The 17353-nt window shown below is 35.4% G+C and overlaps 1 protein-coding gene across 1 annotated transcript; it reads left to right on the top strand.

Moving 5' to 3' along the window:
* Positions 1-6789: 6789 nt before the first annotated feature.
* LOC142609969 (protein SODIUM POTASSIUM ROOT DEFECTIVE 3-like) lies at positions 6790-9411 on the top strand. Its single transcript, XM_075781693.1, has 3 exons — positions 6790-7522; positions 8449-8524; positions 8997-9411. Exons 1-3 carry the CDS (start codon positions 6935-6937, stop codon positions 9173-9175), a joined length of 843 nt encoding a protein of 280 aa, XP_075637808.1. The 5' UTR covers positions 6790-6934; the 3' UTR covers positions 9176-9411.
* The last annotated feature ends 7942 nt before the right edge of the window (positions 9412-17353 follow it).

The raw sequence follows: 17353 nt of genomic DNA, 5'->3' as shown, positions 1-17353 counted from the left end.
TCCCCTCTCCATACTATTACAGCCTCTATCTGTGAGGCTCTTTTGGCCAACACATAAGCTGCAGTTTTACAATTTCTACTCACACGCACTAGTTGAGTTAAATGCCCAACACTAGACTTCTTCTTATTCTTTAGGTTCATTCCATGGACCTCGATAACTGAATCTCCCTCAAACACAATCTTTTGGACACCCACCTCTATGGCCGAATGGAGAGCTCTTTTGGAGGGCCAATATTTCAATCGCTATAGCTTCTGTTACTGGGCTCACTCGCGGGCTCATCGCCTCTCCACACCACTTGTCCTTCCATATAATAACACCAACGCCAGCAAAATTCTGTGTTGTTTAAGGTGGCCTCATTAAATTTGGTTCTGTATCTCGAATCATTCTTTGCTGCCCAGGCTGAGCAGTGATCACACTGAGAGTGAGTGAGGGACTCAAAATCTACCTTTGCTTCTTTTAGCAAGATAATCAACCACTTTTTACCAAAAAATAAGATAATCAACCACTTGATGGTATCTGCTTGACATGGAATCTTGGTGGTTTACCTTGTCTTTATGAGTCCTGAAGGTTGGGGCAAGTTTGAAGTTATTAAACTACTTAAGGAGAAAATCTATAGATACCCAAAAAAAAAATGATGTTACTAGTGGGCCAACTAAGCTCTCGTAAAAAAAAATGTTGTTAATTTTTTTTTTTAATGACAAGAGTGAATGTTCTTGAATTACCTGAGAATTGGTTTTTTTACTTGTTAATAGGCCAATATTAAGGCCAGCGTGGCCGGGGTTGGTCTTCAGGTGTAGAAAACCAAAGAAAAACTAAATTGGTACTTGGTACAAGACCAAACTTACTTGGGCCCGTTTATAGACAGACTAAGTTGGGCTTGGACTTAGTGAGGACTGCAACTAGTATAGTAATTTTAGTCTTAAAAAGACCAAGAAGTAGAAGTGTGTGTTTATTGTGGGTCGGTTTAATGGAGTAAACCATTTCAGCTTAGTATGGGCTCCTGTGGGCTCATTTAGTCAAAAACCAATCCACTTCATTCCAGTATGGAATCCTCGTAGGTTTGAAAAAGATTTTTTTTTTTGGGCCTTCTGGCTAAGATCATGCGCTTTTTTTCCTTTATGGTCTGTTTGGATGTTAAAAAAAAGGAGAGAGAGTAGAGTAGAGAGAGGGAGAGTAATTTGAATCTCTTGTTTAGAAGTTTTTTAAGGAAGGAGGGAGAGGGGTTTGGGGGGGTTTTAACTACCTCTAACCCCTCATTTTTAATTCCTCCAAATTGGAGAGATTTGGAGGGAGAGTAGAGTAGATAAATTATTGACTAAATAAATTCTCCAATTTACCCTTTTTAAATTAACAAAATTGCAAACCAATTAATCATAGACGAATGTTACAATTTATTTTCAAATATGGGTAAATTTGTCTATTTAATCATTTTCTCTCCTCTCCATCTCAATTTTAAAAACATCCAAACAAGGGAAATGGCTAATCATTTCACTCTACTCTCCTCTACACTACTCTCCTCCCTGTCTAAGCTTCCAAACAGGCCATCAAGTTTTTAGTTTTTAGTTTTTTTTTTTTTTTTTTTTTTTTGAGAATAAGTTAGTTCCTTTCAAGTTTTGGACCATGGTTTAAATAGAAAGAAAAAGTTCTAAAGCCATCTGTCTCTTGGCAACTCTTTTCTACAGCACATCCATGATTTCCATTTATTGAACGGCCACGTGTTCCTATGTAGATTTTTTTTTTCATGAATACATTGGACCCATTTTAGTGAAGGCCAAAGTCACCAAAGAATAAAAGAAAGTTGTAATTATCTAGGAGTAGTGGAGTACGGTGTTTTGGAACTCTTTATTCTCACATAAAAGTTGTTTTTTTTTTTATATTAAATTTATGATGGTATTTATTATTAATGTGAGTGGAATGGATATCGCTTAATTGCAATCTAAAAATAGCTAATAATTTTTCTAAATAAATTTTGTGAGATTGATTAAAATCCAGTGAGTATATTCTTTTTTTTTTTTTTAAAGTAAGCAAAATTGGCATTTTGGCACAATTTATTTATTAAAAAGCTAAGACAATTTTATCAGCGGAAAAAGAAAAGTATTAAAGGAAGATGCATAGGAAGGGAGCAAAAGAAGAATATGGAACAAAGAATAAGGGAGAAAAATTTTGGACTTCGAATACTAACTGGAATCTGGACCCACTTATTCTTCCACTAGAAAAAGTATACTTCTTTTAAATACATTGTAAGTAACTAAGTAGTAGCCAAATGATGCCAGACAAGTAATACTTGCAACATGTAGTATTTGAGTTCCATTTAGATTTATTAAAATAAATAAATAAATTGTCAAATTTCCTCCAATGATGTCAATTAAGTATTTAAATAAAAAAAATTAGCAAAGAGGATTACACTTATCAATTATTATGCCAATTCTCTTCCGCTCTCCACTCCTTACCCTCTACTCTTCTCTCCCTCGAACCTTCTAAACACATTGTATAGGCTTTCTCGGCCTTGTGTCATGTTGCATACTCCTACATCACAAATAGTTCTGAAGCTCAATGTTGTAAAAGTATATTATGTTTTCACTTCATACAATATCGCATTTACAGTGTGTGGGTCACACCCAACTGTCCCACACAATGTGATTGTGATGCTGTATGAAATAGAAATACCATATATCTTTTTCTTAGTGTTATTACTTACTTTACAAAGAGAATTGCAGATCAAACACACTTGTTTAGTTGTTCCCTTATTATTGTAACTATAGAATTATATGTATATGCATAAAGATATCTAACTAGATGGCTTGAGCGAGAGATTGTGGTCAATGGAAGCGTAGGGACAAATAAGGAATCGTCTGAAGTTGGGATTCTCAACTAGGCAAGTTTAGGCAGCTAAAGAGATACAAAGAGAGGGAAAAAGAAGAGAAGAAAGCCATTGAAGTATCTGATTCCATAAGCTTGTGAGGGAGAATATGAATTGATGGGTGGAGAAACAAAGTTGCTTTGTGTCTCATCTATCCACATGAAAGATATATTCCAAATGACTTACTATCTGGCAGCATTTGTTCCATTAGAATTGAAATAATGTTGCACCAAAGATTTCCCTGTAGAAGCCTTTCTTTACATCTTTTTTACAGTCGGCACCCTTTCACGTGGAAACGACTATTTTTTTGAAATAAAATAAAATTTGGGGCCTTTTTCTTTTATTTTTTTTGCTGTTCCTTTTAATCTCCAACCTTGGAGACATTTAAATGCAATGACATAGTTGGACCACCTAATTTTAATCCATTACAGCTACCATGGGAATCAATAATAAAGGAGAGAGACTTTACTACATCTACATGGTAGAGACTAGAGAGAATTTAATGGGAGAGAAATTGGACAAGAACAAAAACTTGTATCTTTTATTTAATTACGACTAACTTTATTTTTTGATAAGTAAATAGCGAAGGAGAAAGAGGTGATGTTCGAACAATAGATATTTGACGTTATAAAAAGTATCATTACAAGTGAACTATTACAAGTGAACTATCACATATAACCCTACTTATGACCAACTTAGTTCTGAGTTTGACAGAACCAATATTTTCACAACTTTTTGTTGCTGGCAATATCTTATTCTTTATACTTTGGTATATATTCTTCTTCAAAGGAAGAATTGCTTTAAAACCCAAAGACCTTAAATTCATTTTGGTGTAGTACTATGCTAGGTGTGCCTTTAATAGAGTTGGTAAATGAATAGTCTTATTAGGACTTTCTTTTTCCTTTTTGAGTTTCTTCCTTGCAAGAGATAACTTACTATAACATATTTTAAGAACTTGAACTATCGTTTTCTAGTCAGGAAAAAAACAAAGAACTTGAAAATTTTAATGCAAAAACCATGCTTAAGTCTAGTACAAATTCAATAAGCTTAGCACATGAAGCTGTTGCTGATTATTTAGCCGTTGCTCTGTCTCATCTGACCCTTATGTTTCTGTTCAAACTTCAAATAATAATTTTTTTGGACAAACTTCTTGTGAAGTGTTTAATAAGTATATATTATTTTGTAGGCCATACCCACAGGGCCACAGGCCAACAGGCACACATTAACTGACAGTATTCCGTCATGTTTTTTCGTCAGAAACAGTGAAATTTATTCTGTAAAGTTTGTAAACCAAGCTGAATCACCACATGAAAGTTTCACGGGAAGTCCACGCACATTCAAATCGAGAAACTTAATTATATTGTCATTACTAAACATATATTTGCCCTGGTTTTGCACATTTGTTCTTTCTGTCTCTGATCACCTTATGTAAACCCTATCTTGGAAAAGGAAAATGCAAAACGAAGGCACGCTTGAAAAGAACTTCATAAATACATGTCTTTAGTTTTGAATATGGAGCTCCAACACACTCTTCAATTAATTAAAGGGAAATGCTAACAAATGCCTTTAAGGCATTGATTAATAATCCATTTAAAGAAAGTTTTTAACAAATCCGTTTTTGGAAAAAATTTATCGGGAATTTAAAAAGTTGTTATAACTTTTTTAATTCCCAATAAAAACTTTTCCAAAAAATGGTATACTATTGTGTGCTCTTAGGGTACACGTTAGTAAAATTAAAAAAATATATATTTTGACAGTTTTTTTCATTTCTCATAAAAGTGATGTTAAAACTTTCCTAAAATGGATTGTTAACCAATGTTCTAAGGGCACTCGTTAGCATGATTCCTTTATTAAATATGGCTAACACCAACATTAACTAAAGAATACAAAGAGAATTAAGAAAATGAAAAAGAAGAGAGTAGTATCAAGTATCAATTAGAGCATTAAAGTGCATTTATGCATAGGTAATTATTGAGTACTCCTAGAGTACCATAAATGCGTACTTTTGCCTCTCACATAACTGTGAGATTCACAATTCATATGAGAGAGGGAAGTACACATTTATGGTACTCCCAGAATATTCAATAATTTTCCTTATGCTATAAGTCAATACCTGAATTAATTACTTCTATGAGTTACAAATCAAGAGAATGAATTCCTTTCTCCCCTTACATATGATCGAGGGTACATATAACCACCTATGTAGACTTTTTGAAAGCAATGATTTTTTTTTGAAAGAATTGACAAGCAAATGTAATAGAGCCTTAAGATAAAGTGGCTCAATTTTAGTGGTGACAAAATTCGACATGACTTAACACAAAATTAGTAGATTATGAGTTGAAACTTAACGGGTTCGTGTCATATTTGGGTTGACTCGATTGATCTGTTTAATAAATATGTCGTGTTCATTTCCAACCCATGGAAACCATCTAATCCATTTAATTAAATAACATTTTATCAATATACCCTCCAAATCCTAAGTGTATGAACTTATTAATTGTTGTGATTTATTTTATTTGATATATTGTGATTGATTATTTGTGATATTGAGATAAAATTTAGTTTGAATAATTATTTGCAATGCAATTACTTGTTAGTTTTGAAATTTTATATTATAAAAAAATATTTGTTTAGTTTTTCATAGTTCATATTAATTTAGTTAATACTAAAATTTATATATTTTTTGATTTGATAAAATTTGATAAATGATTCGACACGACTAACCTGTTTAATAAACGGGTCGTATTAGACTTAAACAATCTTGACCCGTTTAATAAACGTGTTAGGTTAGTGTTGACCAATATAGTCGAATACTCACGAGTTGACATGACATAGACAACATGTGAACACAACCACCCTTGCTCAATTCCATGGAGCTCCTACTTTCTCAAAAATGATATTTTGGCAAGTCTCAAGCTTTGATACATCACAGTTGAAATGTCAAGATCAAGTATACTACCAACAACCCTTCTTCTTTCTTTTCTTTTCTTTTTTTAAGTGGGAGAAGTACTACCAAAAACTCATACACCATAAAAATATGGCAATCATAGATATAGTACATCATTTTCATTCATTAAAACTACGGAAATGTCGGTTGAATCTCATAGAGAGCACTGTTTTTTACTGTCCTCAAGTGACCTTCGTTTCCTCTCATTTCTCTTGTACTTCTATTGTCAATTAGGCTAATTGTTTAGCAGAATAAGCAGTAAGAGTTTTTAATTCAGGAAAAATAAAAAACCCCTATGTTTTTATAAAATGCCAAAGACTTAATTTATAAAACCCCTATGTAAACTTTGAATTATAACTTGTTGGGTCTCTTGCAAGTAAAGCACCCACCCCATACTAAAATCATGGATGTTCACTTTTCAGTTACCCCATCTTTTAGGAAAAATGTCTATTTAGTTTAGGTTGTATTATTAAAATTAGAAGTCCTCGTCTAGAATAGTTGCTAGGGAAAAACTAAATAGAGTGTTCTCATAATCAAAGCAATCACATTGCACAAATACCATTTTCTTTTCCAAAAATAATTAAACTTAATTAGGGAACTAAATGTATTGTATCAAAATTTTATCTATGGACAAAAAGTAGGCATTAAGATGGGAGAGAAATGAATGGAGTCCCATTTTATATCCGTCTTTTTAGAAGAAGAAGAAAAAAGCCAATAACCATTATGTCATCACCATCTCCAAAAGTTAATTACCTTAACATTTACGCGGTCAAGTTTGTAAACCATTATCACACTTACACGTTATCACACTCGACAAACATTACTGGCATAATAAAGGATTATAGGCACAATGAATTATTACTCCACACAGAAGTCATACATTAAACTTTCAAAACTCTCTTACTCGAAAAAAAAAAAAAACTTTCAAAACTCTCTCTCTCTCTCTCTCTCTCTCTTTAGTTCAGGCTTAAAAGCAGAAGAACCAACTTTTTTTACATGAACACAGAGCCACCAAATTTGTAATTGTATACTCTAGCTCTCTCTCTCTCTCTCTCAATATCATATGCAGATTCTCTAAACCACTAGTTCCATCTGTTAGCATTATCCAAAGATTAAAGGGCATAAAAATGTTGTGCACATCACAAGCCTCAACAGCCATATGTATGAGCATGGAAGAAGCATCATGTTCCTCTTCATCCACAATTCAACTCGGCGGCCGAGCCATCGACCGCCACAACCCAATAATCAGAGATGCAAATAGAAGCTCTAGAACTCTCTCCGCTCCTTGCTCTTCTCAGGCACCCATCAACCCAAAACCTTACCATCAACTCCAAAAGACCAAGAAAAGCTCTTCTTCTTCTTCTTCTTCAAAGCCAGCTGACCATAAGAAGAAGAAAAGTTCCACCAAGCCAATTGATGAAAAGAAGAAAAGTGTGGTTAAGCTAACTGATCATCATATTATCAACAAGAACTCTTCTCAGCCAACTGATATTATAACCAGGCGTTGGACTAAACCAGTTGGTGATTTAATCACACCTCCTGGTTCGTCTAGATACTTGTTGAGCGATACGACCTTATCGGATAGCGACCCAGTTTTGGCATTGGCTCCGGTTGAAGAAAAGAAGATAATTCAAGCTGTAAATCAAGATGAATCCAATGCTTCAAAACCCTCTTCCTCTTCTTCGTCTAGCTCAAAAACCTCTTCGCCTGATCAGGTTTGTTCTCAATCTCTTTTTCATTCTTATGCATAAAAGACAAGGCAGACATGATAGCCAGGCTATTTAATTAGTATGATCTATTAACATTATTGAATTTATTGTTTTGCAAATATATACTATTGCTCAAAAAATGAGAATTGGGATTGTCGTTTTAAAGGTGCAAGCTTAAATTGAATGGATGCAACAGCTTATTGCAAAGTACAGTATTTATTTATTTATTTTTTCAATATAAGTCTAAAGTTTGCATCTTGCTTCTGTTTAATTAATTAGTATTTTTTTTTTGGGTGAAAAGAGGGGAAATTTTATTTATTTAAACATCAAGTACAATATGATCTATTACTATTCTTGAAGTTTTCTTTTTTTCATTTTTTTTCATTTTCATATACTATTGCTCAAGAATTGAGAATTGAAGTTTGCATCTCAAATCAAACTTACTGTTTTAAAGATGCAAGCTTAATTGGATGGATATATACGACAAATTGTTGCGAAAGATTTTTTTTATATAGTAAATTAAAGCTTCTCCCTCTGTCAGTTCAAAAAGGAAAGGAAAAGGAAAAACTAGGAAGTTCAGCCTGTGGGATTGATATTTTAATGTTCCTAAAGTCACTTTAGGCCTTTTTTTAATGGTCTCATGGATGAGTTCAGATTTGAGCCACCCATCCTTTGATGTTGAGATTGGCTAGTTGGCTTCTTATAGTTCTAGAAAAAAGAAAAAAGAAAACCCAATTGCTATCAGATAAGTTTTGGAGTGATCTAACTTTTTAAATCTACTTCAGATAATGAAATGATTTACTGAGTTTTAAATTCTTGAAATTAAGTTGGTATGGTTAAAAGTACAAGCAAATTTACTAAATCACATTTTAACATTAATATTGATACAGTTTACAGTGACGGGTTGATGAAATTAATGATATTGTTCGCAGGTTGTGGTGTTGAGGGTGTCACTACACTGCAAAGGTTGTGAAGGAAAAGTAAGGAAACATCTCTCTAGAATGGAAGGTATGCATAATTGCATATGACTTTCTATCCGTTACTTCTTAAGTTTTGTCAAGCCATCAATTTGAGAAATTTTACTTGTCTGCCACTCTTTTTTGTCAAAACTCCATCTTTCATGTCTGCAATAGACCAGTTGTATATACACAGCTAAATCAGTAAAACAAATCTAATCATAATTGTCCTGTAGTTTTTTTCTCTTTAGGTAAGTCAGGTTTTTCTTACAGGTACAAATTTCGAGGTTATCTTACAAGTTTCAGATGTTATTAAATCTTTTGCCAAAACAAACTGATTGTGATTGACACACTTTGTTTCTTTTACCAAAACAAACGGATAGTGTTTATTACACACCTTGTTACCACCTATTTTTTAACCAAAATCATGTTTTCCACTTGATTTCAGTTTTTTAAAAAATGTGTAATATATGAATCATTTTTTATCACAAACAAAAATTTATGGAAGTTAATTATGTGAACAGGAGTGACATCATTCAACATAGACTTTGCAGCGAAAAAGGTCACAATTGTTGGAGATGTGACCCCATTAAGCGTTCTGGCAAGTGTGTCAAAGGTGAAGAATGCTCAGTTTTGGTCCTCTTCAATTTCAGCAACTTCTGCCCCAGCTGGAGGGTCTAATAATGTTGAAATCAAGAAGTAAAGAAAGAGTCAGCTAGTGAGAAAATCAGGAAATTCTGCTATGGGTTATGTGAGAAACAAATACTTAATTTAGTGTAAATGCCAGACTTAGCATGGGTAGAAGAACTAGAATCTCTGTCAAGTAAAGTAAAGTAGAAGAGGCCATTTTGGGTTCTCTTTTCCAGTTATTATGCTAGAAGAACTTGTAAACATTTGGTTTCTATTTGTAAGAAAAGAGTGGGAACTTTTTTTCTTTTTTTTCTTTTTAAGGTATTCTAATCAAAGCAGAAATATGCTTAGCTATAGCTTTTTCCCATTCCATGTTCCCCATGGACCATGGTTTAGTTATAATACTACCATGCCTTTGTGCTTCCCAACAACATATTTTTTCGTCTTTACCATATTTATTCTCTGGTAGGGTGTTTGGGGAAGAGTAAAGTTTGTTTATTAACTCAAAGGACCATGTGTTCTTGCTTCTTGTTATGGTTTGAAATTAATCAATTATATAGAGGCAATGCATCCCGGCAAAAACCATAAACTTTTTACATCTGAACTTCAATTTGAAAGCGGTCAGATTAGGCTGACCAAGGCCTTTGCCTTCCAAAAACCCAAAAAGGAAAAAAGAAAAAGAGATGAGATTTTTTAGGATAGTAGCGTTTGAGACGATATTTATTAGAGATATATTAGTCCATTAGTATAAGTTCAAACCCAATCTTATTTTGTGTGCAAGCCAAGTCTCATACTTAATACTACAAAAATCTATTAATTATAGTTATTAAGGTTAGTTTAGAGTTTAACCTACTATATATATACACATATTAGGTTTATTGTAACATAAGACACTTAACTTGCATACAAAATAAGATTGAGTTTCAGTCTATACTAATGGACTAATATATCTTTAACATTAATCTTATATATAATAAGTACATACAACATCATTTCACGTATGTAAAATTTATATACAAGTAATAATCTTCTTCATTTTGAAAACATATACAAGTAATGATCTAAGTCCCGTATATACATTAGAAAATAACGACGGTAAAGTTACATATTTGTCATTTGCTTTTACGTAAGAACGAAAAAGACTGGCCTTTTTTGCACCATTAAAGGTACTGAGCACTGAATGAAGAAAAGTTTATCTTTGAATACCGTAAAAATTCTCTTTATTTTGTTCAATGGAAACCCATGGCAGCATTTGGTTTCCTCTCAAAAGTCAAAAGTCAAATCCGTATGCTTACTTTTGGGCCGCCCCATTTTGTTGCTTTTCCAAAATGAAAAAAAAGTTGGCTTATTCGCCAAAGCATATCATATTTCAGACAAAATTTAGGTGAGTTTGATAGATAAATAAATAAGCTGCCAGCTCCTTTCTTATCCAACTCTTTTTAATGCCCTTTGTTAGAGGGTAAAACTTAGAAAAAGTAACTTAAGTTTATTAGGTTAGATTCCTCAATTAAATTCAAAATAACTAAATATTTGAATACAATTAAGAAACTTATTATACTACATTTAAAATACTATATATAAGTTTTATCAATTTGTGTTTCATTACCTAATTTGTTGCTCTAAGGAACTCTAATTAATTTTTGTTCTCATTTTTCTGAGGCAAAATCACACTAAAGATGAGCCTTTAATCCCCCAAAAAATCTTAAATGAAAGGAAAGGGAGAATAGGTGAGTTGGTGGTAAAAAGGAGCCAACAACCTACTAAAACATGTATTAAAAGCTTTGCCACAGTTTTTTGTTTTTTTTTAAATTTTATTTTATATGAATTTGTTCTTCGTGTCCCAGCGGTAAAGCATTTTTTGGCCCCAAGTAGTCGATAGTAACGCATTAAAGAGGTTGCACATGGCACAAACTAAAGCATAAATGGCTGGTCATTGTATTGGTAAGACGACTAGTACAGAAGCCATGGTTAAGTTATGGTGTATGACTCAATGGACCAAGAATTATTGGTTGTGTCAGTTGGATCGTTTTGACCACTCCAGTCTAGCTTTGGAGCCCAGCCAGCTATGTCGGGACTTCATACTTGCATCTTCAAAGAGCACATCATTATCTTGAGCGAAATAGCAACGGTTAAAATGTACCATAAATAGTCATAAAACAACTCATCACTCACTCTACCGGTCTATTCTAGTTGGTGGTAAAATGGCTATCGTTCATTTGAAATGAATTCATTTCATTTCATAGTTAAAGATTAATTTTATAACTACCGCACACCTTTGGCGCGGTGTCACTCCACAAGTATAAATGCTTGTGGGCTGTAAGGAGGCAAGGGTCAGGATTCAAGTCTCCAAGAGGGAGCTTCACACACATATACACTTAGATTAGGTTAGAGCACTCACAACAGATGTGGGATATGTGCCAAATGCTAAATATTTGGCACATATCCCACACCAAACACCATTTGACCCCATTTATCAGATGTTCTAAATGCCATATTTTTTGCAACATGCTACAGTAGAGTCACAAATTTGCCACGGTACGGTAAGCTATGGCATATGGATTTATTAATTTTTTATTCCTCTTTCTCTCTCATATCTCTTTCATCTTCTCCTTCAGCTATTCAGTTTTAACCGCCTCCATCTCCACTCTCTCATACTCTTTTTTCTTCCCTCTTCCCTTTTGCTCTATTCTCTTCCCATTCATGAATATGAGCCACCACCGATTTCCTCTCTACCATCACTGATCTATAAAATCTCCTTCACCGATTTTTTTTCCCCTTTTGTTTGCTCTCTCTTCTTTGTTCTATCTCAGAGTTACCTATCAGCGTGGGTCTAGTTGTGGGTTTGTGAATTCCGATTGTGATCGGCGTGGGCGTAGGTCTCTGGGTTGTGGGTTTGTGACTTCGGATTGTGATCGACGTAGGTGTCTGGGTTGTGGGTCTCTCCTCTCTGTTCTATCTTGAGTCTCCAATTCGTTGTTTGTTGTTCTCAGAGTTCGTTGTTCGTTGTTCTCAACCCCACACCCACACCCACACCCACAGCATCTTCTCTTCTCCGAGGGTGAGGGTGAGCACCTTGCCTCTCTTCCCAAATCCTTTTCTCAACACTTCCCCTTTTTTTTTATTCTGAAACTAATTTTCTCAGATCTCAAACTTTCCCAGAAAATCTTCGTTGGAGCCGTTTGCTAGGTGAGAAAATATGCTCCAATAGCTTCGGTCCTTGTTTGGTATTGCATTTACTGTTCATTATGTTATTTTTAAGCTAGCTCTGTTGGGATTTCAAAATCTTTCATGCTTTCTTAGACCCGTGTTAGTTTTGGTTTAGAAAGATACTTGAATAGGAGCTACAATAAGTGTTGTGGGGTTTTGGTGTTTATGGTTTTCCAATGTTTAAAGCTTTTTACAACTACCAAATGGGGATGTTTTTGGCTTGATTCTCATCTGGGTCTTTGCATAAAAAGTACTTTTGTTGTCTATATTTTGCTCTTGTATGGTTCAATGCTGCTTGTTTGTTGTGATCTCTTGTGTCTTATATTGTTTTTGTGTTCCTGTTTGGTTGCTGAGAAAGTTGAGGAAAATAAAGGAAGTTAAATTATGACATTGATGGGGTTTTTCAATTTGGTCTGCACGAAAACGAAAGCCATACTTGACTGACCCCAAAATTTTTTATGGGGTGGGTGGGTGGAGGTTCAAGTTTTCATGACTTCCAAAATATGGAAATTCCGAAGGATTCATAAGTTTGACTTAATTTATTTCTTTTTTCATTGGCAATCAAGCAGGATCTCAAGGGTTGCTTTAGTAATGTTGTTGTTTTGTTCCTGTTTGGTTGCTCAGAAAGTTGAGGAAAGTAAAGGAAATGAAATTATGGCTTTGATGGTTTTTCGATTTGGTTGCATAAAAACTAGAGCTTTACTCGACTGAACCTGAAATTTTTTATGGGATTGGTGGATGGAGGGTTCGAGTTTTCGTGGCTTCCAAATGATGAAAATTCCGGAGAATTCATAATTTTGACTTAATTTATTTCTTTTTCATAGGCAATCAAGTAGGGTCACTAGATGTTTCTGTTTTCTTGAGATCCTTTCTATTTAGGCTTCATTTTATTAGCATTGATTTGAAAAACACACAATTTTCTTGTGCTAGTTTTCTTTGGAACATACTTAGACAATTTTATATGGGGTATAGTTATTAATCTTTGGTATGCAATCTATTTCACATTAAAAGAATGAATTCATTTTTTTATTTTTGAAATTTGGTTGATGATAATTTTTTGTTCCTTGGCATTATATTAAGGGAAAAGAATAGGAGTACAGGACTTGGCATTTTTTTTTTGAAGGTGACAGGTTCTAAGTTTTTTTTATTTTTATTTTTATTTTAAAAAAAATGCTTAAGAAAATATTAATTTTTAAAAATATGACAGTTGAATTAAGAGGATTGTTTGAAAATGTTATCGTTAGAATTGATGAGATTTGAAAATATGACTGTTGTAGGAACAAATATTACCGTTAGGAACAAATAATAAAGAAAGAATAAAATAAGAATTAAGAAATAATATTTAAATGAAGTAGTAAAAATATAGAACATCTGATAAATGGGATATTGTAAAATGATGTGGTAAAATAATAAAGTAGGCTTTTGGTGTGACAAAAGGACATAATTTTTGCAACGGCTGCTATGGATGCTCTTAGAGTAGAAATTCTATCTTGTATAAAAAAAAAATTATAAATTACGAACTATTATATCATTTAAAATTATTCTAATGTCGTGACAATATGTATATTATTAAATAACATAAAATAAAATCTTTATCGTGAAATGATCGAAATTGAGAGAGGATCTTGTTAGTTATTAGTAGGATTATTTCTAGGGCTGTCCAAGGAAAACCGGTACCCGACCCACCCTCAAAAACCATCTGATTCGGCTCGAGAACCGGCCGACCCGACGCTGGTGACGGTTGGCGGCTGGTCTCCTCCTCCAGAACCTGTAAACGGTGGGTCGGTTGGCGGGTTTTTTCCCTCAAAAGCCCAAAAACCAAAACCGACTAGCGAAAACCCATAATCCAACGACAAACCTAGATTCCGGCAATAAATTTCCAAATCTTGGTGAAAAAACCCAGATTCAAGTGATATTTCACGTAGATCTGACGAGATTTTGACCGGATCTAGCGAAATCTCATAGGTTTTGATGAGATTTTCGCCGGATCTTGGTTTTTCTCACTTTTTCTCACTGTTTTCTCAAATCTATGTCGTTGACTGACCCGTTCACTCCGACGGTCGGCGGCGGGTGAGTTTTTTCAAAATCCGATTATGTCAGGTCGGTTTCGGGTGGGGCACAAACCCAACCCGAACCAACCCGTGGACAATCCTAGTTATTTCAATCGGTGCACAATACTAACGATTGCAAACCTCTTTTACTAATGTGCACTTAAGTTCCTCCGTAGGCCATTTGCATTTTTCTTCACTGACTAGTGCATGCATTCTCCACCCTATCTATTGGGCTTCCTCATTGACTTGACCTTTATTGGCTTAGTCTTGGTGACTTTTGTGATACCCTAGATTGATTAAATATTGATTAAATATTGATTGAATGTGTTTTGTGTGGTTGTGTGTCGAGTCCCACATCAGACATAAACTGAGTTATTATGGACTTTATTAACAACCACAAGGAATACTAATTGTGACTAGATTAGTCCTTATGGGGTATAATGCAAATGTGGCTAATACTTTTTTTTGGATTGTTATAACTTTGTTCCACCCTTGTTGTGCCTAAACTTTATTAGGTTTGTAGAATTTGTAAGAACATGGAATACCCTACAAATGAATATCCTCCAACTCCAACCTTTAAAAAAATGTTATATGATAAAGTAAATGTTATAAACATTGTGAAAAAAAAAAAACCATATCCTTCCCTATTCGGAAACATAGAGTCAAGGGCAGAGGAATCTCCAAAATTTTTGTTTGAGGAATGATAATGTGGTTGCACTTCCTACTCAAGGTTCTCCTAATTTTGTTCCTTACAATCCTCTCAAAAGAAGAGTCTTGAGGACATGTTGCAACAATTCATGCAAACTCAAGCCATCGTTAATAATTAACACTATTAGGCCATAAAAGGACACTAGGAGCACCCTCAACATCCTTGAGCACAATAGAAAATGGTTAGTTTTTGTGTGGGCCATTTTTGCAATGTCAGGCTGGGCCGCCTGCTGCTATACCGGGCCCAAGATTTTTCTTCTGAGTTAGAGAGTTGGGACCGGTCCAAGAACAAACCTTCCTGGTCCGGCTTGTGCACAAACAATGCCTTTTGGTAATCAGATCTTTACGGCAGGCAAAACTGTCACGTTAGCTACAGCAGGCAGACATAGTAAAAGAGGACAGGAAATAATAGAGATTTAAGAAACATAGTCAGTGGGCCTTAATGAAGGGTGGCCGTTTTACAATATAACATCAGAATAATAAATGTCAGATGAGAGTCAAGAGCGTATTAAGTAAATAAACGTTAGCCTGCCGTGATGGGCTGTTTCACAGAGCTCGTGTCAGGAAAGGGAACCACTCCCTCAACGCGACTACTTTCTCTGAGGGGAAATTAGCTGCTTTGAAGGAATAGGCTTAAGTGACTTTGGTTGATCGAGATTCTTTGTTTGGTTAACAAGGAGCATGAGTTAGAAGGGGAGAGGGAGATTAATCCATTCGGTGCATGCCAATCACTCCATTCACTCTGTTTCTTTCTTGCTTCTGTTTTCTTTTTCTTTTTATTTTACTTTCTTTCCCTCTTTCTTTTATCTTTTCACTCCTTTCCTCTCTGCGCCCTCTAATCACCTGTTTTCTATAATTTTTTTCTTACTATTTTTACAGAGGTGCCCTTTCTCCCGTTTTTCGTCCTCCCCTTGCCGTTCATTGTAGAACTCCTTATATAGGATCAGCCACGCTTGGCCTTTTACTTTTTTAGCCCTTAACCATTTTTGTCTGGCCTGGGCTCCTTTGCCGACCGTCACTAATTGGTCAATCACCCAGCCAGTGCTATCCTGCCTCAGTCAGAGAAGACTTTCTTGTTTTGCTCACTCCCTGCGGCATTCCTTCCTACCACGGGATGAATACTCTCCTTCCCTTTACCCCTTACGGCATGCACCAGGTGGTTCCCACTCATCCTTGCCTCTTTTGGTTTGCATGCCTCTCCACCAGGACATTGCTTCCAAAAGGACTTGAGCAGGAAACACAAAAATGGATTTTTCCCCCTCCTCACCGCTAGACCATACCCCCTTACCTCTGACCCATGACCTCACCATTTCCTATATTGGCTGGGTACAGGCTGGTGGTGCTTGGGCTTTGCGCGTGCCTTACCTCCGTGCTTGTTCAAATCCTGTCTGCTGCTCATCTGTCTGCCACGGTCTGAACGTCAAACAGCTCAGCCTACTGCTCATTTTTGGCTTCTTTTGGCATGGGTTATTTCGCCCAACCTTTCCTTTGTGGCTTGCATCTTCTGAGGACTGGGCCATGCTTGTTCGTGGGCGGTTCCAAGCCTTTTATTTACTCGCTTCCTGCCACACAATTCTTTCGTACCTGCCATGAGGCCTTCTTGACCCCAAGCCTACTGGGCTACTTTGGACCTTTTCTGTTCATTCTTTCTCGGAAGGCCCAATGATCCCTCTGGGCCCTTTTGCTATTTACAGGCCCCTATTTTCCCACCTACTTTAATTTGGGCGTCCTTGGCCCGCTTACTCTCTCGGGCGTCCTTGGCCCTTTTTTCAATTCTATGTCTCCCATGGGCTTTTACTAACTTCTTGGACTTCCTTGGCCCAAGCATTTCTCACTTTTCCTTTGGGGCTTATGGGTTTTCCACAGTCCCCTACTTTCTTTACTTGCACTACTTTGGGCCTGCCGTAGCAGTTATGGCCCATTCTCACTTTTCCACATCTATACAACCCATGGGTTTGTGATTACTTTCTTCCGGGCCTTTTTAGGCCCACTTACTTCCTCAGGATCTATTTATTTGTCTGTTAGACCCATTATTCGTTGCTCCTGCCACTCACTTAATGGTACTTTCACAATACTTTCTATAGCCCATGACTTTGGGCCTTCCTCTCTTCTGGGCTTGTCAAAAAATAAGCGTCTACAGTTTTTAGTCCAACCATAACCTAATCCCTAAAGTCAGTTTAGTGTAGGTGATTTTGGTTCCTTTGAGAATAAAGTGGGTCATGTTAAGTTTGTAACTATTTTTTGTAAGTGGAAAATTATTGACAATAATATTTCTAAAGACTATA

This window comes from Castanea sativa, chromosome 9 (genome assembly GCF_040712315.1).
Source record: "Castanea sativa cultivar Marrone di Chiusa Pesio chromosome 9, ASM4071231v1".
NCBI lineage: Eukaryota > Viridiplantae > Streptophyta > Magnoliopsida > Fagales > Fagaceae > Castanea > Castanea sativa.
This window is presented reverse-complemented; position numbering and strand designations above follow the sequence as displayed.